The sequence below is a fragment of the Hyperolius riggenbachi genome, chromosome 12, assembly GCF_040937935.1.
Source record: "Hyperolius riggenbachi isolate aHypRig1 chromosome 12, aHypRig1.pri, whole genome shotgun sequence".
Classification (NCBI taxonomy): Eukaryota; Metazoa; Chordata; class Amphibia; order Anura; family Hyperoliidae; genus Hyperolius; species Hyperolius riggenbachi.
The window spans coordinates 108,500,261-108,526,629 of NC_090657.1; the positions used below are offsets into that span (position 1 = coordinate 108,500,261).

The 26,369-nt window shown below is 42.6% G+C and overlaps 1 protein-coding gene across 27 annotated transcripts in view; it reads right to left on the reverse strand.

Moving 5' to 3' along the window:
• The window catches only part of SRCIN1 (SRC kinase signaling inhibitor 1), a 1,481,450-nt gene that overhangs the window by 342,031 nt on the left and 1,113,050 nt on the right, over window positions 1-26,369 (reverse strand). For 23 of the 27 annotated variants that reach the window (XM_068262488.1, XM_068262500.1, XM_068262499.1 and 20 more), the window contains one exon: window positions 19,960-19,983. The exons of the other annotated variants lie outside the window; for them this stretch is intronic. In XM_068262488.1, coding sequence (XP_068118589.1) covers window positions 19,960-19,983 — 24 coding nt within the window. The remainder of the gene's footprint in view (window positions 1-19,959; window positions 19,984-26,369) is intronic. 27 annotated transcript variants of the gene reach the window in all.

Genomic DNA, 26,369 nt, shown 5'->3' on the forward strand with positions numbered 1-26,369 from the left:
TAAATCTAACAGAAAATCTTAAGGGGGCCACACATTAGCCGACCAACCAACCGACCATCCAATTCGATTATTATAATCAAATTGGTTGAAAATTGGTGCTGCCAAGTGCATGCCCGACTGACAAAGTGACAAATTTCGGGACAGAAATTGGCCGCACGGTCCATCGTGCATGCTGGGAAATGTCGGGCCGAAGTTGGTTGGTCGGGTGCGAGGCAATACGGCGGCCAAATCGCGAAGAGCAACGAGAAGACGAAACCCCCACCGCAATGTATAAATGTATGTAGTGTGTGTGCATTTACACATTACCTGTCTGGTGTCAGCCTCCACCCGGTTTCCGTCCAGCTCGCCGGGTTCCGCATACACGCCGGCGGCGCATAGCATCTGACGTCAGCGTGTATGCGGAACCCTGCGAGATGGATGGAAACCGCGTGGAGGCGGACACCGGACAGGTAATGTATAAATGCACACACGCTACATACATTTATACATTTTGGGGGCAGCGGCCAGGTGGACGTGGTGGCTCAGCCAATTCCCTGATGATTTCATGCTGAAATCGGACGGGAATAGGCCTGTAATGTATGGGCAGATTTGACTAGAGATAAAATTTATCTTTAAATCAGATTCGATTAGAGATTAATTTGTCTCTTGGTCGAATCTGCCCATAATCGTTCTAATGTATGGCTACCTGTACAGACAATTGTATGGTGTGTACTAGGCATAATGGCACTGATGAAAATGTGTCTAGCATTAGTTTACCATATCAGGATTTAGATAATATATATATGCGTATATACATATATACATACACACACAGTGGAATGCGAAAGTTTGGGCTCGTTAATCGTCATGATTGTCCTGTATAAATCATTGGTTGTTATGATAAAAAAAATGTCAGTTAAATATATCATATAGGAGGCACACACACAGTGATATTTGAGAAGCGAAATGAAGTTTATTGGAGTTACAGAAAGTGTGCAATAATTGTTTAAACAAAATTAGGCAGGCGCATAAATTTGGACACCACAAAAAAGAAATGAAATCAATATTTAGTAGATCCTCCTTTTGCAGAAATTACAGCCTCTTAACGCTTCCTGTAGGTTCCAATGAGAGAGTCTGGATTCTGCTTGAAGGCGTTTAGGACCATTCCTCTTTACAAAACTGCTCTAGTTCATTCAGGTTTGATGTCTTCCGAGCATGGACAGCTCTCTTTAACTCACACCACAGATTTTCAATTATATTCAGGTCTGGGGACTGATATGGCCATTCCAGAACATTGTACTTGTTCCTCTGCATGAATGCCTTAGTGGATTTTGAGCAGTGTTTAGGGTCGTTGTTTTGATCGGCGCAGCTTCAGTTTTGTCACAGATTCCTGGACATTGGTCTCCAGAATCTGCTGATACTGAGTGGAATCCAGCGTCCCTCAACTTTGACAAGATTCCCAGTCCTTGCACTGGCCACACAGCCCCACAGCATCATGAAACCACAACCATAATTTACTGTAGTTAGCAGGTGTTTTTCTTTGAATGTTGTGTTCTTTTTCCTCCATGCATAGCACCACTTGTTATGCCCAAATAACTCAATTTTAGTTTCATCAGTCCACAGCACCTTATTCCAAAATTAAGCTGGCTTGTCCAAATGTGCTTTAGCTCTGTTTGTGCTGTGGGCGGAGAAAAGGCTTCCTCTGCATCACTCTCACATACAGTATCTCCTTGTGTAAATTGCGCTGAAAGGTTGAACGATGCACTGTGACTCCATCTGTAGCAGGATGATATTGTAGGTCTTTGGAGCTGGTTTGTGGGTTGACTGACTGTTCTCACCATTTGTCGCTTCTGTCTAGACAAGATTTTTCTTGGTCTTCCACTTCGAGCCTTAACTTGAACTGAGCCTGTGGTCTTCCATTTCCTCAATATGTTCCTAACTGTGGAAACAGACAGCTGAAATCTTTGAGACAGCTTTCTGTGTCCTTCCCATAAACCATGATGGTGAACAATCTTTGTCTTCAGGTCATTTGAGAGTTGTTTTGAGACCCCATGTTGCTACTCTTCAGAGAAAATTAAAAAGAGGGGGGAAACTTACAATTGACCTTCTCAAATACTCTTTCTCATAATTGGATTCACCAGTGTATGTAGATCAGGGGTCACTGAGCTTACCAAGCCAATTTGAGTTCCAATAATTAGTTCTAAAGGTTTTGGAATCAATAAAATGACATTTATGCACCTGCCCAATTTTATTTAAACAATTAATGCGCACTTTCAGTAAATCCAATAAACTTCATTTCACTCCTCAAATATCACTGTGTGTGTCTCCTATATGATATATTTAACTGACATTTTCTTATCGTAACAATCGTCACGATTTTCCTGTATAGATCCTTGGTTAACAAGGTTGCCCAAACTTTCACATCCCACTGTATAATATTATATATATTATATATATATATATATATATATATATATATATATATATATATATATATATATATATATATATATATATATATATATATATATATACACACACTAGCCGATGGCACAGGGTTGCCCGGGTATGTATTTGGCTGGTATTGTTTGTGAGCTTTGTGGTCTTTGGCATGAATAATTTGCATTGAAATGACGCAAATGTGCTGGGCTGTTTGTGGCTCCATCCACTTTTCTGAATTTGAACCCAATGACCAACAGTATCAAGTTTGAGGCTTGTGCCATGAACAGTGCAAGAATGGCAGCAATTAAATATTCCCCTTGAAAATCAATAGGTGAATTTTGATTGACATTTGTAGGCTCCACCCACTTTTCTGAATATTTATCAAATTTTGAGAACCCTACCATTAACAGTGTAAGAATGACTGCAGTTTACATTTTTCACAGTGAAATTTGTATTTGTCTCTGCCCACTGATAACCCGGTGTTGCCCGGGTATGTATTTGGCTTGTGTTGGCTGCGCTCACTTTTTCTAACCCTAACACACAACTACCCAATTATTCAATGACCACGTTTCTGAACTTTGCAGTCTTTGGCATTATAATTTGCAGTGAAATGCAGTGTAAGAATAGCTGCAGTTTACATTTTTCTTAGTGAAATGTGTATTTGTCTCCCCCCACTTTTTGGGTATGGATTTTATTTAAATCCGTTCAGCCATTGTTGCCTGATTGAGTAACAAACATCCAAACTTTCGCATTTATAATATTAATGAGATATTCCTACAGGCGCACGGTCGGGACTGAGTTTACTACAGCCAGAGGTTACTATATCAGAGTTTACTATAATGAGATTCTACTGTAAAAATAAACACAGAATGAATACAGTGTTTTGTGCACGGAATTCCCCCAAGCTCCCATGTTACTGTGTGTGTAATGCACTAGACTTTCTGAAGTAATGCAAGTGTTTAAACTATGCAGTGAGGAAGCATGTCCATCTAATGAGAATTTTTTTTCTGTTTGGACATGATCAGTGTAGGCTTGTTAGACACCCATTTACTACGCCATCTAGGAAGCTCAGTATAATAATCGGTAACCGTAAAAAAGGGCGCAGGAGGCTAGTGGAAAAATCGGGCGCCGCCATTCACTCCCATAATAAATATCGTTTACTGGGCGCCGAACGGGAAAAAAGGGCGCCCGAGAATAATAACGTTTTCCAAGGGCGCCCGAAAATTTTTAATGTTTTATAACTGCTTGTGATGATTTACGTTTCCTATTTCAATAAAACATTATTTTAAATGTTATCCCTTACTGTTTGTAAAACATTATTATTCACAAAATAAAGCGATCAGTACGTAACGTAAATTGTAATATATTTTATCCCTTACTGTTTCTAAAACATTATTCTACACACAATACAGTGATCACTAAGGAGGGTCTTAGGTTTAGGCACCACCAGTGGGGTCTTAGGTTTAGGCACCATCAGGGGGGTCTTAGGTTTAGGCACCATCAGGGGAGTCTTAGGTTTAGGCACCACCAGGGGGGGTCTTAGGTCTAGGCACCACCAGGGGGGGTCTTAGGTCTAGGCACCACCAGGGGGGGTCTTAGGTTTAGGCACCACCAGGGGGGTCTTAGGTTTAGGCACCACCAGGGGGGTCTTAGGTTTAGGCACCAATACGGGGGTCTAGGGGTTAGGGGTAGGTACAGGGAGGGTTACTTACTAAAAAATGTTTAAATGTTATTATACATTTCACTTTTTAAACAGAAGATTAACGTTTTCACAATTGCCGATTTCATGAACATTATTTAATGGATTTATAAAACTTATTATATATTTATAAAAACGAATATTTAAACGAAATATAGTACATTATATTTTTAAACGTTATCCATGTTTATCGTTTAAAACCCCGCGCCCTTTTTTCCCAGCGCCCCTTTTTAACGTACGCATAATAATCTGTCTCAGAAACATAAGTATGCAGTTTTCTAAAATCATTGCACTATATCTAGTTGATCTAAAATGGAAAGCAAAATGGACAAATGTGGAGTTCCACTTAAAAAAAAAAAATGCTGTATAACGGTGGAAGCTTTCCATCGAACAGTTACTTGGCCAGGCTATGGCATTTCTATGGCAGCCAGTACACAGAGATTTGACACACACAACTGAGCTGGCAGTAATAATTGTTTTCTGAGCTCTGTCACCTGACCAGAGGCTGCTGCTGCGACACAATTAGTTGATTAACAGAAAGCCTTGTCTAGGAAGGTTTAACCCAAAGAGTTGTACATCACTGTACAATAACAGCTTAAACAGCCTCAAGGAGCTGGGTATGGAGGCAACAGAGCAATAGGATAAGGTGTTTATCCTGTTACACTGCTCAGGGGGATTAATGTCTGCAACGGACCATGACCTTAAAACAAAGAGAAAACTATGGAGAAAACTATTATAGGCACTAACAGCCTTATTTCTCTGCTAGATTTGCAGGAGATGGATGCAGGAGATGGATTTGTCTGAGGCTATCAAAGAACTCGGAGTGCTGAAAGCGCCACAACAGGCAGAGCAGGGCAAGGGGAAACAGTGTACAGACTGAAAGAATCCGAAGATGAATAGCTGATGTGTCAGAGTGAAAAGACTCAGCTGAGTGAGGAATGGGAGCTCAGTCCCATAGAGTCAGCCTAATGAAATTGTTGTGACGGAGATTAGTGACAGTACATTGAACATTATAAGGTCATTGGCACTGGAGAAGAGAGAGACAGGCAGATGAATTAGACTGCTTGCTCCCCAGCAGGCACAACTACCTTACGTCACACTGACAGTATGGAAGAAGGGAGACTATGTCAGTGATGGATGCATTATGCACCTGAGACTGCACACCGAGAGATCATACTCTTCCCCAAGCATGTCCAACTATAGACCTGGACAAGTCACTGAGCATGCACAGTAAAAAACAAATTCCTGGAACACACTGGCGTTTTAAGCTTGGGAAACCTCACGTTGTGAGGGAGCATGAGACTGACAAATGCGGTATGCCAGAAAAAGTAATTGTAGAGTCAGGCTCTGCTACAAATTCACCAAAAATAGCTTTATTCAAAAATACAGAAAACACTGCATAGCACCTATGTGTCACTTTAAAATCATAAAACACTCACTGCAAGATGGAACAATTGCACAGCCGGCTGGGCTCACACAAACGGCACCACTGCCACACCAGTCACACCTGGGATCCCAACATCCACCTGCTGTAACGAAAAAAGCCCTCTTGCTAAAATGCTATGGAAAACAAAAATGTGCTTTCTTAAAACAGAGGTGTGTTTAGCTCACAGGGACAACAATGGGAGATTTGCATATTTCAGCAGTGATGTACTGGGAGAAATCTCGGAGCTCACCACAACCAGAATTGTTGCAAATACTTTCTGTTTTAAGAGAGCAATTTTTTGCTTTCCATAGCATTTTAGTAAGAGGGCATTTTGGTCCATTGCAGCCCCTTACACACTCCTAGGAGTTCTGGTTCACCATGAGCTTGCTGGGTAGTCTGTAACTTTGGTTGTGGAAAAAGCCAGAGCACCTATGAGGAATTTAAAACTTATGCTGGGAGTAGGATTTGAATCCAGGGCCATATGCTGCAGGGTAAGAGAGTGCCAGTGAAAGTTTCTTCTTGTATAATGCTAGAACAAAGCGGGGCACAAGCTAATGAATCTTTGGGTGGAAGAGAGCTTTAGATTCAGTCAACATAAACTGCCTCAGAATCCTGCTATGCATCATGTAATATGTCTGTATTATCAAGATTTCAGGGCAGCAGCAGTCTGTCCTTACCACTTGCTTCTGCCCAGAATACAGGATCTTCTCAAAAAATTAGCATATTGTGATAAAGTTCATTATTTTCTGTAATGTACTGATAAACATTAGACTTTCATATATTGTAGATTCAAATACACACAACTGAAGTAGTTCAAGCCTTTTATTGTTTTAATATTGATGATTTTGGCATACAGCTCATGAAAACCCAAATTTCCTATCTCAAAAAATTTGCATATTTCATCCGACCAATAAAAGAAAAGTGTTTTTAAAACCAAAAAAGTCAACCTTCAAATAATTATGTTCAGTTATGCACTCAATACTTGGTCGGGAATCCTTTTGCAGAAATGACTGCTTCAATGCGGCGTGGCATGGAGGCAATCAGCCTGTGGCACTGCTCAGGTGTTATGGAGGCCCAGGATGCTTCGATAGCGGCCTTAAGCTCATCCAGAGTGTTGGGTCTTGTGTCTCTCAACTTTCTCTTCACAATATCCCACAGATTCTCTATGGGGTTCAGGTCAGGAGAGTTGGCAGGCCAATTGAGCCCAGTAATACCATGGTCAGTAAAACCATTTATCAGTGGTTTTGGCACTGTGAGCAGGTGCCAGGTCATGCTGAAAAATGAAATCTTCATCTCCATAAAGCTTTTCAGCAGATGGAAGCATGAACCCACTTTTGAACCAGAAACAGTGGCAGAAGTGCCTGACCTGGGCTACAGAGAAGCAGCACTGGACTGTTGCTCAGTGGTCCAAAGTACTTTTTTCAGATGAAAGCAACTTTTACATGTCATTCGGAAATCAAGGTGCCAGAGTCTGGAGGAAGACTGGGGTGAGGGAAATGCCAAAATGCCAGAAGTCCAGTGTCAAGTACCCACAGTCAGTGATGGTCTGGGGTGCCATGTCAGCTGCTGGTGTTGGTTCACTGTGTTTTATCAAGGGCAGGGTCAATGCAGCTAGCTATCAGGAGATTTTGGAGCACTTCATGCTTCCATCTGCTTAAAAGCTTTATGGAGATGAAGATTTAATTTTTCAGCACGGCCTGGCACCTGCTCACAATGCCAAAACCACTGGTAAATGGTTTACTGACCATAGTATTGCTGTGCTCAATTGGCCTGCCAACTCTCCTGACCTGAACCCCATAGAGAATCTGTGGGATATTGTGAAGAGAAAGTTGAGAGACGCAAGACCCAACACTCTGGATGAGCTTAAGGCCGCTATCGAAGCATCCTGGGCCTCCATAACACCTGAGCAGTGCCACAGGCTGATTGCCTCCATGCCACGCCGCATTGAAGCAATCATTTCTGCAAAAGGATTCCTGACCAAGTATTAAGTGCATAACTGAACATAATTATTTGAAGGTTGACTTTTTTGGTTTTAAAAACAGTTTTCTTTTATTGGTTGGATGAAATATGCTAAATTTTTTGAGATAGGAAATTTGGGTTTTTATGAGCTGTATGCCAAAATCATCAATATTAAAACAATAAAAGGCTTGAACTACTTCAGTTGTGTGTATTTGAATCTAAAATATATGAAAGTCTAATGTTTATCAGTACATTACAGAAAATAATGAACTTTATCACAATATGCTAATTTTTTGAGAAGATCCTGTAGTGTATAAAAGGTTTCTTTCCCTCTCTGATTCCAATGCAGGTCTTGTTAGGTCTAAACCAAATAAGATTAACAGGCAAAAATCTTAGAGAGAGAGAGGGAGAGAGAGAGAGAGTGTGTGTTTGGTCCGTGCCCCGCCGTCTTGCAGTCTGAAAAGTAGCGTTGATGTTTGAATTTGACTTATTGAAATTCAGAAATCGGAATTCATCCGTCACAACACTTTAGCACCCAGACAGACGGGGTCGGGGGGAGTTCACAAATTTGCGCTTCATGTGACTTATGTGAAGCGCAACGTGAAACACAAATAAGTGAACATCCCCTGAGCCTGTCCACTTATCTGGGTGCTGAAGGGTGAATTACCTGTGACAGCCTGTAAGCTACGTGTGTACCTGTGATTGACTGAAAGCTACAAGTGGGTACCTGCGATAACCTGAAACCTACGTGTGGGTACCCATGATAGACTGTAAGCTATTTGAGGATACCTGTGATAGACACAACTACATGTGAATACCCGTGATAGACCGAAAGCTACATGTGAGTACCTGTGATAGTCTGAAAGCTACATGTGAGTACCGGTGATAGAACTACCTTACACGTGGAGTACCTGTGATAGACATGAAGCTGGATATTTAGTTATAGGTTATCTGAGCTGTGAATGACACAAAGAATAGGTGACTGTAAGAGTACAAGGTGCTGTATTGTTTGTGCCAATAGCCCAAACTTCTGAAGTCTTGGTTGTTTAACATAAAAGTAAGAATATACTCAAGGAAATAAAAGCCCACTCTTGCTAATCACTTTAGCTTAGCTGTAACATTGCTAGATAATAAGGTCAGTAAAATGCTAACAATTCAAACAAATGGCAGTTGAATGCAGCTTGGAACTGGACCAGACCAAATTGGTAAGAAGTGCATCTGATTGACCCAATTCCAAGCGGCATACAACTTTTATTACGTATGTTTACAAAAAAAAGTCAGAATTATTTCCATTTCACTCCCCATTGCAATGAGTACCGGTAAATGGGAAAAATTGCTATTTACTGTACTGGCCAAAAGTTGTGACAATGGCACAAATACTGGTTTTCACAAAGATTGATGCTTCACGTTTTTCAGATCTCTTTGTCAGTTTCTGTGGTGTGCTGACGTATAATTTCAAGCATTTCATAAGTTTCGAAGGCTTTTAGTGACAATTACATTAAATGTATACATTTCCCGCCTTGGTCCTTTAATTTTTTTAAGATCTCTGCAATTTACCCTGGCATGCAGTCAATCAACTTCTGGGCCAAATCCTGACTGAAGGCAACCCATTCTTTCATAATCAATGCTTGGAATTTGTCAGAATGTGTGGCTTTTTGTTTGTTCAGCCCCTTCTTGAGGATTGGCCACAAGTTCAATTGGATTGAGGTCTGGGGAAATTCCTGGCAAGGAACCCAACATTTTCAATGTTTCGTTCCCGAGCCACTTATTTATCACTTTGGCCTTATTGTATGTTGCTCCATCATGCTGAAAAAAGGCATTTTTTTTTTTACTAAACTGTTATTGGATGATTGGAAGAAGTTGCTGACAAGAGTATGTTTTAGTACTATTATTTATTCAGGTCTGTGTTCTTAGGCAAAATTGTGAGTGTGCCCACTCCCTTGGATGAGAAGCAGATCCACACATCAATGGTCTAAGGGTGCTTTACTGTTGGCATAAGACAGAATCGATGGTAGAGCTCAACTTTTCTTCTCCAGACAATCATTTTGCCAGATGCCCCAAACATTCGATAGAGAAAATCACTTTACCCCATTCAACGGAAATCCATTCCCTGTACCTTTTGCAGTATATCAGTCTGTCCCTGATGTTTTTCTTGGAGAGAAGTGGCTTCGCTGCCCTTCTTGACAACAGGTCATCCACTAATCCTCACTATGCGTGCAGATGCACTCACACCCCCCTACTGCCATTCCTCAGCAAGTTTTCCACTGGTGGCACCTTGATCACGCAGCTAAATCATCTTTAGGGAATGATTCTTCCCTTGCTGGACTATTTTGGGAACCCTAAAGCCTTCTTCACAACAACTGAAGCTCTCTTCTTGAAGTTATTGATAAGCTGATAGTACATTTAGGTGCAATATTAGTAGAAGAAATTTCCTTTCCTGTGAAGACCTTTTTATACAAGGCAATGCTGACTGCATAGGTTTCCATGCAGGCAACCATGCATAGGAAGAACAATAATTTCAAGCATCACCCTTCTATTAACCTCCTGAGCGTTATGCCACTCAGGAGGTCTTGCAATTTTTTGCCCGCCAGTCCCCCCCAGAGATCCCGCGGCCAAAAACCCTCTAGCTAGCACTAGGATAGCTAGTACAAATGCCCGGCACCCCCCGATCCCCGCCACTCCCCCGTTTATACTTTACCCAGCCTGGATCCAGCGATCGGCGCAGCCTCCTCCGGTCTTCACTATGGGGAGGATCGCATATGACGTCGCCGACATCTTGCGCAAACCCGATCCTCCCCATAGAGACCAGAGCAGTGTCGGGAGGCTCCACGATCGCTGGATCCAGGGGGGGTAACGTATAAATGGGGGGAATCGGGGGGGGGGTGGTCGCAGAGGAGCGGCGGGTGCCCGACACTTGAACTAGCTAGCCTAGTGCTAGCTAAAGGATTTAAAGTCATTTGGAACAAAAATTTTATTGTGAGGGACTCCTGGGGCCACAGAGCAGTATGCCTGACACAGTGTCAGGCATACCGCTAAGGAGGTTAAAGCATACAGTCTGGTAATCTAACTCAAACAGCATGCACGAATGGTCTACAGCTTTGTGGTCATCAACACTCTCACCTGTGTTAATAAGAAAGTTACTAAAATGATCTTAAAGTGGTCTGAAACTCGGCATCTCTTTGCTCTAAAAGGTTCGGTACAGCTGTATAGCTGCCAAAAAAAAAAAAAATTGTAGCAGAACAGCATCCAGTTAAACACAGCACTTTGACCTGCCATGGAAAGCCCCTTCAGCTTAGAATCTGATCGGAAGTGGAGAGAACAGTATCTTCTGTTTACATTCCTCAGTTGTTACATTGTGTGTAACAATTAAAAAGGAGCTCTCTGTGAAGCTCTCTCTGTTTCAAGCATGTACACAGTTCAGAGCAGCTCACTAAAAGAATTTAATATATAATATAAAGCAACTTGATTCAAATGCAATGGCAGCTTTCAGAGCAAATAAACTGTACTTTTGGAACTTGTAATTTGTAAACAGACAATATTACGTGTGCACAAAAGCAAATATGGTAACTGTACAGGTAATAAGAAGCACAAAACAACAAGTCCTTTTGTGGCAGAGCTGAAATACAGTGGAATTTTTTCTTTTAATTAACTACTTCTGTACCAGCAGTCTCTGGCCCCTTAAAGTGTACCAGAGCTGGATTAAACAAACATTTTATACATACCTGGGGCTTCCTCTAGCCCCATACGCATGGATCGCTTCCATGCAACTGTCCTCAGTCTTCCCGCAGCTCCGATACCGGGTCCCCTGTCTGCCGTAAGTTAAGTGCGCTGTTTGCATATCTCTCCAGCAGCCGCTGGAAAGATGCGTAGAGGGCGCTCTTATGCGTAGACTGGCCCAACTGACAGAAGTGCATTGGTATCGGAGCTGCGGGAAGACTGAGGACGGCGGCGTGGGAACGATCCGTGCGTATGGGGCTGGAGGAAGCCCCAGGTATGTATAAAACGTTTTGTTTAATCCAGCTCCGAATGCCTTTTCAGGACCAGAGACTGCTGGTGCCTTAAAACGCCATCTCGCGATAAATGGCCGCACATACCCGCCGCTCTTGACCCTGTCCATCAATGGGGATAGGCTTACAGTGATGACAGGGTCCAAGCCAATGGGGATATTCAAGCCAGTGGGGATAGGCTTACAGTGATGACAGGGTCAGGAGCCAATGAAATCGTTTCCTAACCGGCTGGAGTATTTGCAAATTGCCATCATAAAAACTGAAAGAGCAAACCTTGTTAAAACCAGTAATTGTGCCATTCTCAAAAATTTTGGCTATGACTGAACATTTTTTTATGTGCCTGCACAAGACATTACGAAGTGTTTCAAGCAGAAAGTGCCAGATGGGTGCCGTGGCCTATTCCCAACCACAATCAAAAGTGCAAAGAGAGTAAAAAGGGCTCCAGTTCTGCGTATTATTTATTTCATGTACAAAATATCTGACTAGTTGGTACGCCAACTAGCGTACTCTTGCCATATGTGCAAAGAAGCGCAATTTCAGTTTTGGAAATTCATGGCTGGCTGGAGCGGAAGGAAACATTCTAATGACATTGAGGGTTCATACACTATAAGCGCTTTCCTGAGCGCTTGCGATTCTTAGACTGCTTTTTAAAAATCGCTCCCATTCACTTTCATTAAAATAGTGGTAAAAATTGCATAAAAATCACCACGATCGCGTATGCGTAAAACCCTACGCGATCGCAACGATTTTTACTGCAATTTTTATGAAAGTGAATAGGAGCAATTTTTTAAAAAAAGAGCTCAGAAACGCTTATAGTGTGTCCGAGCCCTAAAAATTATTAAGCAGCATGCAGCAATCCATGTGTGTTGCAGCTCAACAGAAGTCTTTAAGGCACTATAGGCAGTGCTTAATATAAATATAAATATATGTGTGTGGAATGTCTGTATGTGCCTGTGTTTTTTCTTCCTGTTTTAGTGTGCACACTACAAACACTCAAAACCCAAGGCAGACTCTGCCCTCCTCTTCAGCCAATGTTTGTAAATGTTATACTCTTGTAGCAACCAAGCTACCAGCAGCTCCCAACAGACAAGGGCTGCCGTCTCCTCCACACGCCTCCTCAGCAAACATCTCCTGACCTTTCCTGGCTTCTCTTGGTACTTGGCAACCAACAAGACCTTAGGGCAAAACCTCTCTCTCACTGATCATATGTTGGAGTATAAGCAAGCCATTCTGCTACCTGCCAGGTTACATAGGTCTCCTGCAATAAAGAGTGAGTGTGTGTGTCTTATTACACTGATCAGCCACAACATTAAAATCAATGAGAAATGGAGTGGGATGTGTTAGGCAGCAAGTGCACGGGAAGTTCTTGAATAAAATGTATAGACGGCAGAACAACCAGGCAAGCAGGACGACCAGGCAAGCATAAGGATTTGAGTGACTTGGACGATAGATAAATTGTTATGCTGGTGCTTTATCGACCCTCCCACTAGGGTACAAGGCTTAAAGAGGAACTCCAGTGAAAATGTAATAAAAAAGTGCTTCATTTTTACAATAATTATGTATAAATGATTTAGACAGTGTTTGCCCATTGTACAATCTTAAATCCCTGATTTACATTCTGACATTTATCACATGGTGACATTTTTACTGCTGGCAGGTGATGTAGCTGCTGCTTGCTTTTTGGGCAGTTGGAAACCGCTGTAAACAGCCATTTCCCTCAATGCAGCAAGGTTCACAGACAGGAAACTGCCACGACCATGGTCCTCAGAGTTTCTTGTGGGAGGGGTTTCACTACAACATCAGCCATACAGAGCCCCCTGATGATCCATTTGTGAAAAGGAATAGATTACTCTTGTAAAAGGAGGTATCACCTACTGATTGGGATGAAGTTCAATTCTTGGTCACGGTTTCTGATCTAAGTGACCAAAGGTCTTCACTGAAATGACCCAAGGAAGGTCACTCTGGACTACGCAGCCAAGTGCCCACCAGGTCACAATCTAGTAGAGACCGTGATACCACAATTTGGAGAGAGGAGGAGGAGTTATTTAACGACCCGGGGTCAAGGGCAGGCAGAAATAGCGGTTAGGCAGTCTGAAGTCATCGGCAGGCAGCAAACAGGCTTGAGTGGAATACAATCCAAGATCAAGGCAAGCGGCAAACAGGTGAACTGACCATGAATCAGGGCAGACGGCAATCTGGCAGGCTGAGTCAATCCAAGGGGAATTGAGATCAGAGGTGAGCCACGTCCAGAACAGGCAGACAGAACAAGGGTAGGCAAGAGGCACACGTACGGTCAGACCTAACCACTAGCTGTCAGAATGAACTTTGGGGCTCTTTTAAACTGAAACTTTGCACATTTACGCACCAAATCCTGGACAGCTGCACACAAAAGCTTGTGCGCACACCATCATCCATTGTCATTAAACCATGACCAGCAACGGGCACACAGAGTAAAGGACACCAGTGCAGCACGGACACATGAGAATTACAAAACTGTGATGGCTAGATAACAGTCAGAGCAGTATAGACTACATTACCCAGCTGCTCCCACCTCCACAACTTATCTAAATCATTTCAGTCCAGGATAAGTATCTTTATACGCATTAAACAGACCATTATGGTAAATTAATTATGCATGAAAAAAGTTGGTAAAAAATGTTGCACCGTTTGAATAAGTTCATAAATCCTCAGCAACCACAATCACCGGCTCAAATCCACATTATCTGTTGATATGTATTTGTAATATCGTTGCATTTAATAACTGTAGATTAAAACCCTAGCCTAGACTAGTTAGTTTTTTTGTTTTTGTTAAATCAGGGTGGCATTTATGAGACTAATCACTTAGTCTACCTCTTCCTGGACCTCAGTCTACAACCTGCTGCTGCTGTGCAGGTCTTAAACACACCTCTTACCATGCCAGGCATAATGAGAATAATGGGCCATACATTAATGGCAAGTAGCACCCAGCTTTTGGGGATCCGCTCTGCCATAGCACTTACCCTACATCATCAAATAATATGTTCACCCCTGTTTTATTTTGAAAATGACAGTCATGTCGCTTTGAGCCAATATAGTAGGTGCAAAAAGCACCAGTTATGTGAAAAATGGATCTGGAATTCCAGGAGCCAAGATAATATTTTTACAACATTATTAGTCCGTAGGTGTCCTCTTCCGAAACTCAGAGCTTACCAAGTATTGCTTGGTGTGGGTAACATTTTCTCACCTACTTCTAAGGGCTAGTTCACAGTACATCATTTGCATTGCAAACTAATTTTGCAGGTCAACTCACTGCCCATACAATTCTATGGGCCTGTTCACATCTCTGTGTTGTAACGAATTACGTTATTACGTTATTCTAACTCACTGTATGCAGGCTCTGAATCAGCATCTATTTGTGTTCTGCATTGCAGTTTCTCGCACATTTTATTGTATGCGTTATGCAACACACCACTGTGAATCCAGCCTTACAGGGACACTAAAGACTAATCCTGCTAATATTTGCACAAAACAAGACTTATGCGCTACCTCAAAGCTGGTTCCAAACTGCGGATTTGCATCAGCGCTAGAGCCTAGGGACAGCACCAAACCGCTCAAAACAGTTTGGCAGCCGGCCAAGCAGAAAGTGACACTCACCTTCTGTTGGCCAATCAATGACGTGCGCGGAAGCGTACTGTATAATGCATAAAACTGCAATGGGTCATTTAAAAACACGTGCATCATCATAGACTTACTTGACTTCCAGTCTGCTGTATGTCACCACAGGTGCCGCATGGTAACGTAGTGTGAGAGAAATGCTGGGTTAGAGGTAGAAGGTGTGTATATTTATATTTCTCCCAGATTTCTCTCTTATATAGGTTAAAGCTCCAGGGCAGCAAGCATTTCAGCAGTGAAAGTATGTTTTTTTACTGCATTTGGCTTTTTGGAAAAGACGGTAAAAGGGGCCCTGGAGTGAATGGAAGTGAGCGGGTGGGACTTCCATTCACCAGGCTATCCAGGCTTTTGAAGAAACCTGGCTAATTAATTGCCTCATTAGGCTTCAGGGGAAACCCTTTAAATATGGTATCTCCAGTGTTTGTCTCTCTCTCTTCCTGGGATCTGCCTGCATGCAGTAAGGAGAGAGCCAAACACAGTAAGCAACCAAACTTAAACATACCGTTTGTTTTGTAGAGCTGATCTGAGCTGATGCTAGATCCTCTCTACTGCACAGAGAGGGAATCTATGTTTGTTAGTTAGAGCCAGACAGGCTAGGGTTTATTTTTATGTTTTGTTTTTTTGTTGTACTCCTGTGTTTTGGAAGTGTAAATAAAGCTGATGCAATCAGCTTACAACTTGGTCTGTTGAATGAACTGTTGTTTCTGAGACCAAACTGGTTCCTGCAATCTGCCTAAACTCCGAAACTGCACCATTTGAACTAGTTCGCTGACAGTAGGTATGCGCTCGCGTTAGATAGGGTACTTCTGGCACAGTGTACCGCAGGCAATGTGAACTACCACATTCACTTTCATTGCCCTGCGGTAGGATGCAGTGAAAAAGTCGTACCAGTTTGAAAGGGCCCTAAGGCCTCATTCACAGCGATCAGTTGCATTGCAGAATAATTCTGCATGTCAACTCACTGCCTATTCAAATCTATGGACCTGTTCACAGTACTGAGTTGTAACTGATTGCGTTATTCTAAATTGTTGCATGCAGGCTTTCTATTAAAGTCTGTGGCCAGTCTCCATTGCAGTTCACACTCACTATAAAGTGTAGGTTATGCAACTGACCTGTGAATCCAGCCAACCATCCCAAGGGTTCATTCACACTATATCCATTAAATTGCACAATCATTCTACAGGCCTGTTCATATCTCTGCATTGTAATGGTTCAAAATATTCTAACTCAGTGCATGCAGGCTTTGTGTTAACATGCATAACGCGTATAGTGTCCATTGCACTTCACATTAAACCTGCATTATGCAAAGTGCGGTATGTAGATGCCAGTACACGGTGTGTAAGGCTGCAGAATCACTTGAAGTACCAACCAGCAGAAAGTTTATGCTCAACTCATCCCAGGAACGCCCTTTGCTCTTCACCTTCAACTCACTTGTTAATGTCAAATGCCTCCACCCTCAAAAAATAAGTCAAGTCTAGTATTGGGTATTTGCTTGGATGTCACAGTTCAAGCACAATCCTGCCTTATGCTTCACTCTACTGGCTGTATGGAAATATTTGCGCCACCCATCAGAAGCATGTATGGTAAGGGAGGACATCATTTTCATTATACCAGGGATGGACAAAGTAATTTCAGATCCAGTATCTCCAATCTAGGAGCCAGCTGCATTGTTTTTGGGCGTTCGATCCATTGACAACAGCAAGAAAAACTTGATTATCCATCAGCTACATCTGTATGGTTCCTTCCACATGGTACACATTTTAGATGTGTGGTGCGACCACACAGTACAATTAAAGTATGCATCACTTCCACTATAAATGCACACGTTGCCCGGCAGACACACAGCATGCTGTGCATTCAGGACCCACCATAGAACATACCATAGAAATATCACTGCATCACATTGGGATGTGATGATATTGTCCATTGTGGAATGCAAAGGATTCAATGTGAAAAGAACCCTTAACCACTTGAGGACTCTGGACTTTCCCCCCCTCCCCCCCTCCCCCTTGTGACCAGGCCATTTTTTACAAAATAGGCCACTGCAGCTTTAAGACCTGACTGCAGGGCCATACAACTCAGCACACAAGTGATTCCCCCTCCCAACCCACATACACACACTTTTCTGCCTGCCAACAGAGCTTTCTGTGGGAGGGCTCTTATTGCTGCTGGGATATTGGTTTATTTTTTTATAAATATTTACTTGTGTGTTTTTTTAAATACATTTTGCTATTTTTTTTAATTTTCTCCCCAGCCCTCCCTCCCCCCGCCAGCCAATCAGCAAGATCAGCTGTCATAGGCTTCAGCCGCGATTATGCCCATCAGCGTGATGCGGTCGTATAGGAGTTAAAGACGAAGTGAAGTGAAAATAACAACTAATAAAATTCCTTATTTTTTCAATATTAATGTGTAGATTACTTAGTGTGACTCGATGTTTCGCGATGATCTATTCGAGAAAAGGTAAAGATTTCCCATGGGAAAGGGGGTATCAGCTACTGATTGGAATGAAGTTCAATCCTTGGGTAAAGTTTCAGGAGCCTTGGCCCCCTGATATCTGTCAAATCCGGAACTATAATAAATAAATAAATCTACATTTATGTTTTCCTGCAATACAGTGTTCATCTTTGTGTCCAGAATCAGCAACACATACATGTATATTGGCAGTGCACCATAATGCTTTCTAAACACATTCTCATGCATTTCATTAAACTATAGTCTCCTTTTCTTAGCTACGATTTTCTAGTCCTTGTTATAATAAAGTGCATGTACTAAGCAGTGGTCCCCTAACCTATCAGAATCCGAAGCTGGTGTTCGTAATACCAATACCAATTCAAATGTGGAACAACAAGCCGTGTGGGGAATTGTCAGCATGGCTTCAGACTTGTATAGGTTTGGTACTTACAAAATGGATTTTCTCAAAGCTGGACACTAGGATCCATTCCTGTGATGAAAACCCCTAATGAGTGGCTACTTTCAGTGACAATCACTAGATCAAGATTACTAGATCTTACTTCTATTTAAAGGACCACTCCCGTGAAAAAAGTAAGCAGGTTTTGGACTAGTCCATCTCGTCACGGGGGATTCTCAGGGTTTTCTTTGTTTTTAAAAGCATTTCCTGAATGGCAATTGCTAAGTCTAACTGCCAGAACAGTAAGATACTAGCCAGCCTACCAAATGGCGGTTAGACTTAGCAACTGATGTTCAGGAAATGCTTTTGAAAACAAAGACAACCCTGAGAATCCCCCATGAGGAGATCTCTGAGTGACCAGACTCATCTTTTAAAAAAAGGAAACCTAAAGAAAAGTCTAATCTTTTTTGGTACTTACGTATTATCCCGTCTGGAAAGTCTGGCAGCTTTTTTTTTAAAGCTCTGTTTGCTCCCCCAGGAAGATCTAACCATTTTTGGAACGCTGAGCCCCGGCTTTCTGTTGCACTGGGTCCGGAGCAGGTATGATGTTCAGTTCCCAAGTTATGGGTTTTTGAAGGAGCAGCGGCCCCTGAACTTGGCTGCAGAAAGTGCAATTACAGAAGAACGGGATGAACCCGACAGGATAAGCAGCACACCCGGTAGGTCTTCTTCCTTCGCAGCATAAATCTGTGTCTTCAAAACTTATGTCAAGTGCCCTGGGTCTCTCATTACAGTGGAAGGAGCAGTACAGCCTATGCACCCTGGTCTCCTCTCTGTCTTACTGGCATGGGCAGGAGACTCAATTCCAATGTGCTCTCTGCAGCAAAGTGCAGGGGACATTGGGACACACAGCCTTAACCCCCTCCCCTCAACTTGGGAATGGGGCATCGCATTGACTCTGGACCCAGTGCAAAGGAAACCCGGGACTTTCAGCTTTCCAAAAATGGTTAGATCTGGCTAGGGCATCAAATAGAACTTTAACAAAAAGCTGCCAAACTTTCCAGACGGGAGAATACGTAAGCACCTCTTTTTTTGTCCATAAAACTTAACTCAACTTCTGATTGGGCACATGGGAAAAACATTAATTCATTGTTCTATTTTCTGTAACTACTGACCAGTTCATTTTAGGAAACATCTAAAGATGTATTATGCATGATTTCAGAAATAAAAAGTGAAGACTAAAATGAATCCTATCCTTTAGCGGAATGGCACATGCGGGATACCAGATTACTACTATCCGCATGCAGAAGTAGTAACACTGTGGAGTAGATGATTACATCACTGCGAGGGACCACAGCTTACGAACCAGTCATTCCAGGAAATGAGAGGAAATTGTCAGCTTTGCCTTATCCATCTAACAGCATTCCATCTTGAAAGGGAGAAAAAAAATACTAAATCAAACCTATTTATCCAAATGATTCCTCTCTAATACAAAAATGGATCATCTCAAACACTTATGGGCATCCTAGAGGCTCAGACGGCAGAGAACAATGAAAGGATGGGTTAGTTTCTACAGAATTTTGTTAAATAAACAACGATTCTTTTGCATGGCCTAGGACCATCAGCAGCTCAGTTTCATCTTAGAATTTGCATATTCAGCAGTGATGCATTGTGGGACACCTCAGAGCTCACTCCAACCTGACTTATCGCAAATACCTTCTGTGTTAAGAAGGCACATTTCGGTTTTGCATAGCAGTTAAGTAAGGAGGCTTTTTGGTCGCTTTGAGCCCCTTATACTCTCCTAGGAGTTCTGGTTCACCATGAGCTTGCTGGGCAATCTGCAAACCTTAGAATTCAGACACAGACAAGTCACACAGACACACACAAAATGAAGAAAGTGCATGCAACACCTGAGGAGTGATAGCAGTGTGACAGGAGTTATACTGACCTTAAAGCTCCAGTAGTTTGGTTGCTAGTAAAAACAGCAGAAGAAAAACACTATTCAGTTTTTTTGTTGTATTTTTTTTTTTTTAACTACAGTATATTAAAGGAAAACGTATTGCTAGTGTATATCTGAAGCCATTTACGGTAATCTGCAAGTCATGTCATGCAATCCAATAGCCATCGTGGAAGAATAGATTAAATCTAGGAAATATTATGGCTGCCTTATAAAAGTACCAAGTCTTCTGACCCAGATTTTCAACACATTAAGTTGCTACAGGCACATACTGTATGTATGAATACAGCGATGTATGTTACTTCATTCACATCACCATCACTGAACAGCTCCTGTATGGCCGCCCTTGGCTAATAGAGCAGAAGCAAAAAGAACTAGCTCATATGAAATGCCAGGCATGACCTCTGCCCCTTCCTCAGTGGCTGGTAGGGAAAGCTGCCTCCTTTAGCCTGACAAGTCTATAAAGCATACATAAATTGCACTTCATGGGCAGCAGTGAATACTTTTATCACACAGTAGTTAATATTATGGCACCACAGGAGAGGTGATAACCCAACAATGACCTGTCTATCTCAACTCACCACTTTAACTGTCCATGACTGTATTCAAACAGGAGCAACTGCATATACACCAAAATACATGAGTTCAACAAAAAAGAAATATGCTGCCGCTCTGGACTTTAGAAATGTATGAAACCTTTGAGCAACCGTACAAAAACACTAACCCACCCTAAAACCAATATAAAACACTGCGGAGCGCTCCTCAAACAGCCCCAATCACAATATACAGCACCACACACTCCATTCACTCTGGTACCGGTACCTTCCCTTAATATCCACAGAGCATGGAGATAGAGTGGCTGCTGAACAGATTGTGTAGGGTATGTAATGAGAAAAAAGAAGAAACAATCGAGAGCCCCCGATAGTGTATTATTGGAGATAAGTGGTTATAAGTAAGGTAATAAAAGTTTATACTCACAAGTATGGGTTGCCGAGATTAGGCAACCACTTGTATCACAGACGGGGAGATTAGACCTGTCCCCGCTCAGGTTAAGAAGTCGCTCTCTGTGCAGAAAAAAGAGGGGTGTCCACACCCATCCACCAGGTGGATAATCACGTTATAGAAAAACCAGAGGCGCCAATAGGATAAAAAATAGTGCCAATATTAAAACCATAAAATTTGTGGGTGGCAATGGTGGAATTGCCCACCCTACAAACAACGAAGACCAATTTGTATGGTAAAACAATTTTAATCAATTTAGTACTCCCAATAACAAAAACAGTTTGCAACGCGTTTCACGGGACACAAGCCCGCTTCCTCAGGCAAAAGCAATTACAAGCAGGAGCAACCCAGCAATGGTCTGAACTGGCTTGGCACCTCTGTCACAGAACAAAGAATGGCCAGAGGACGAATGGGAGGTTACGGTTGGCTGCATCCAATAGGAGCGCCAAGTGCGTACTTGCAAGGAGCTGGAAGTACAATGATGATACTGGAACTGAAAAGTGTCTTTACTGAGGCAGGCTTATAGTTTGCACTGACAAAGTTGTGTTAAAGATTGTACACTCTGGTGCTTCACAGCTTTCTCTGGTGTAATTAGAATCTGAAGACAAAGCCCCTAAAATTTAGCTTAAATTTGAGCCCATTCCACATGAGTGCCATCCAAAAAGGCACAGGAGAGGTTCAGTGTGCCTGTACTTCTACCACAACGCAAAACCAACTCAGGAACCCACCCAAGGCCGGATTTATTCTTTTTTTCGCCCCTAGGCCAGGTATATTGGGGCTCCCCTTCCAAGTGCAGCAGCGCCCATCCCATTCCATTCCCTGTCCCTGACCAAAATTACAATCAATCTGACATGTTGTGCAATATCAGAGTAACTGAATCTGCTGAGAATCGAACTGGAAAATCAATGATCTGCTGCATGGTTGTACAAGGTCTATGGCTAAAAGGATTAGAGACAGAGGACCAGCAGGGGCTGCCAGGCAACTGATATTGCTTAAAAGTAAATAAATATGGCAGCCTACATATCCCACTCACTTCAGTTGTCCTTTAAATGTTCTCTAGAAACCTAATCTCGCTTTCCTGATAACAGAGGCAACCTAATGGGACAGATGAAACCATGTCTGATAAAAACTAGGATGAAGTATCTTCAATGCATTTTGAATATTCTAATACAATTTAATTTTTTAATCTTTTTAATTACTGTACACAGTATACTTGCGTATAAGCCTTATTTTTAAGCATAAAAAAATGTGCTGAAAAGTTACCCCCCTCGGCTTATATGCAAGTCAGTGGAGCAAAACAGATGGTGGAGCAGTTTTTGTTAATGGAGGGAAGAGCAAGGATGGTGCACTTGTGCCCTGCTGTGTCTGTGCCCTCCTTCCCTGCAACATTGTGTGCTGCTCAAGACTACCTGTGTCCCCTGGCTTATGGAGCGGAGCGTGCAAGCAAAGTGTCAATGGTGCAATGGTCTGGGATTCTTCCTGTGTGGCAATCGCTGTGTCTCATATCTATAACACCATCTAGTGGCTTCTTGAGACAGCTGTATGATCAGGGGCGTAGCAATAGGGGGTGCAGAGGTAGCGACCGCATCGGGGTCCTTGGGCCAGAGGGGCCCCATAGGGCCCTTCCTCAACTACAGTATTACCTCTCTATTGGTCCTGTACTCATAATAATCACTTCTGTAGATACTTTGAATAGTGGTAATCATTAACAAGCTGTTCCCCATCCCCTTCTTGCACCTCTGACACTGTAGTTGCCATTGGCAGGTTTTGGTGCGCCGTATCAGTTATTATGTATACAGTATTTGGGGGGCCCCACTGTAAAACTTGCATCGGGGCCCACAGCTCCTTAGCTACGCCACTGTGTATGATCCTGGGGCACATCTGGCTATTGGGAACGGGGCTGACTTGTACTGGGGGAACATCTGGCTACTGTGGAGGGGGCTTTATTGGGGAGGGGGCTTATACACGAGTAAATCACTTTGTCCTGGTTTCTGGGGGAAAGTGGGTACCTCGGCCTATACACGGCTCAACTTATATGCGAGTATACATGGTATTTCCCCTATAAAGGTCCTCTGGACTGTCAGCAGTGCATACTGGTTTTGGTTGGCAGTGTGAAGCAGAGTACATCTGACTGGAGGATTATTGCAGTTTGCCAGTCATATTCAGGATTTAGCATCCTACTCTGTGGACAACAGAAGGATCTAATCAAAGTTATCACCATCTTTATTTAAGTATTTATATAGCGCCGACATATTATGCAGCGCTGTACAGAGTATATTGTCTTGTCACCTAACTGTCCCTCAGAAGGGCTCACAATCTAATCCCTACCATAGTCTTATCTCTATGTATACAGTATATTGTGTAATGTATGGATCGTAGTATAGGGCCAATTTAGGGGGAAGCCAATTAACTTATCTGTATGTTTTTGGAGTGTGGGAGGAAACAGGAGTGCCCGGAGGAAACCCATGCAAACACAGGGAGAACATACAAACTCCTTGCAGATGTTGACCTGGCTGGGATTCGAACCAGGGACCCAGCGCTGCAAGGCGAGAGCGCTAACCACACGCCACCGTGCTGCCCATGCTGCATCTTTATGCAAGAACAGTCTATTATGCGAAAGGTCATTTGTACCATTATAGCAGCAACAGTAAAGAGTGGAAAATAAAAATGATGTGCTTTAAAATATGATGTGGTAAATGGTTCTGCATTCCTGTATTTGCACATGGTTTCTCACTTTGCACATAAATAAAAAACATAATTGTGCTCATAGCAGGTGGAAAAAAGTCCCAGCTCTGGGCATAATTTAGCCCATCAAACCACTCCCATAAAAATACATGGTCTTTGTTTTAAAATAACTGGTGTTTGGATATTAAAATCAATATCTTTCTAATAAAACTAGTGGTAATACTGTCCAATGTGAGCATCTGAGCTGGGCATGTGTGGTTGTCCTCTGTGCAACATCATTGAAAACCAGTGCTCATGTTTGAGCGCTTTCTATATTTGGGCATGCATGGTGGAGAGCTTGCTCGTGCTCAGTTCAGATGCACTCGTTCCTGTGCACTGGGTATGTGTGGCTTGTTAGCTCACGCATATCTACCTAGGTGATTGGAATCCAGTCGGAGGATCGAGTAGCTGGTAATAGAACAGACCGGGGGAACCCAGGTGGAAATGAACAATTATCCAGAGGTATTCATAGGTAAGATTGCAAACTGTTATATGTGGTTTGCAACTTTTTAGATCAGTTCAGGTGCGCTTTAATGACCTATACAATGCTACTGAAAGACAAACCGGTTAGGAAAAAACTATAAAAATTAAAAACCGTTCAAGAAGTCAGTTGCGTAAGTTTTCGTACCCTGAAACTACCTTTTGATTTCATTACTGGAACGAGGTGACCCAGGTGGAAATGGAGACCTTTCCAGAGATGTCAGTAGGTAAGATCACAAAGCAGTAGATGTAGGCCTTGTTTGGAACACAGTAGAATAGCTATTTTGTATGTCAAGCTGACCTGTCTATAGCTCAACAAAAGTGGAATTTCACTTCAGATTTATTACATTCATTTTGCACGAATGCTTGATGCAAGCGCTGGAAAGGTTTAACATGCATATTTATCCTCCTACGTGTTACAGGAAAACATTCAGTTTGTTGTCCCGCAGATGCTATTAGCTGCATCTGCAGAGCACATAACCTATATCTACATCTGCAATGTTCAGGCACACAGCCTGCATCTTGTAGACAAGCTCAATGGTCTTGAAGTTGCTGCATATACAATGTTCCAGAGACTGGCATCTCACAAACACTGCTGGGTGACTGCTTTGTCTGCCAAACCCAGGCTGCTCTGCACGTTCCAGTATCTCCCCGCACAGCCCATTATTTTGCATACGGCAAGATACCTTCTTAAATGGGAGTTATTGTTCTGCAGTGCAGATCAGTCCCTTACTATAAAACGTGCATGACTTCAAAGAAGCGAGCTGCAATTGTGTTAATAAGCTACTATTATTTTTCAGAAAAACACCAAGAAAACCAAGGAAACATCATATATTCGCATATGTGCCTGGGCTGTATCCCTCTCTATGCCTCACAGATAGCAGCCTTGCCTTGAGGCAACAGCAGCCTTGGTGCTCACATTGCATTCTGAACACTGATAAATACCCCTAGCATGCTGGAGGGGACAGACAATAGAATGTTTCGACGTAGAAGATATTTTACCAATGCTTATTATGTGTGGAAATGATGAGCTCAAATAAACCAGCCACTCACATTTGCTGGTTCTTCGCTCAGAGGTAATAGGGAGAGGTGTTCCCAGCAGGGGTTTCCGCCCTGCTTCCTATAACAGCACCTGGACTTTCATCTTGCTTTGTGTTCAGCAAGGTTGCGTGATACCCCACTAGGCAGTTATCCATAGAGTATAATCAGGATAATGGCGGCTGAGTCTGGGAAGGACAAATTCATTCTTGGGGAGATCTTTCCGAGGGCACAAATGTTACCAGATGCAGACAGGTGCTGTAGGGCCTCTATTTTGCTTTTTATTTACGACCCTGTTATTACGTCAGTGTGTTCTCTAAGGGTTGAAAGGGAACAGCCCTTTTCAAGTCTCAATAGTGGCCCTCTTTACTAGGAAAAATCATTAACCCTTTGCATGCTCATACATCCAGAAATACTTGGAAAAACAGGCAGAAGACCGCTCACATATCGGTGTTGCTTGGCCATCCCTCCACAAGGCAGCAACAAAAAAGCCTGCAGCACATTATAGGAGGGTAAAACCCAGAATGCGTTATTGGCACATCAGAGAAGAAAGATGCAGCAGCTGACATGTTTCATTACACAAGGTCTTTAGTCTTAGCTATGACTAAAAAACACGGGCCTGATTCATGAAGATGCGCTGCTATATCAGCGCAAGCTAAATGACATCAGCGTGCACTAAATATAGGACTGCACGCTACGCGTGGTAGTGCTCCGTAGCGCATGCTCCTAAATTACCTGTGGCTGTTACTATTATGTGTACCGCGCAACCGTGATACTTCGCTAGCAAGGCCGTTAATGTGTTAATGTAGTAGCGGCTGTGCTATTGAAGTATCACAGTTGCGACACTTCACATCTCACGGTACATGCAAGGAGTGGCCACAGGTCATTTAGGAGCGCATGCTACGCAGCACTACCGTGCGAAGCATGCAGCCATGTACAGTAGTGGTTTGCAAAAGTATTCGGCCCCCTTGAAGTTTTCCGCATTTTGTCATATTACTGCCACAAACAATCAATTTTATTGGAATTTCACGTGAAAGACCAATACAAAGTGGTGTACGCGTGAGATGTGGAACGAAAATCATACATGATTCCAAACATTTTTTTACAAATAAATAACTGTGAAGTGGAGTGTGTGCAATTATTCAGCCCCCTTTGGT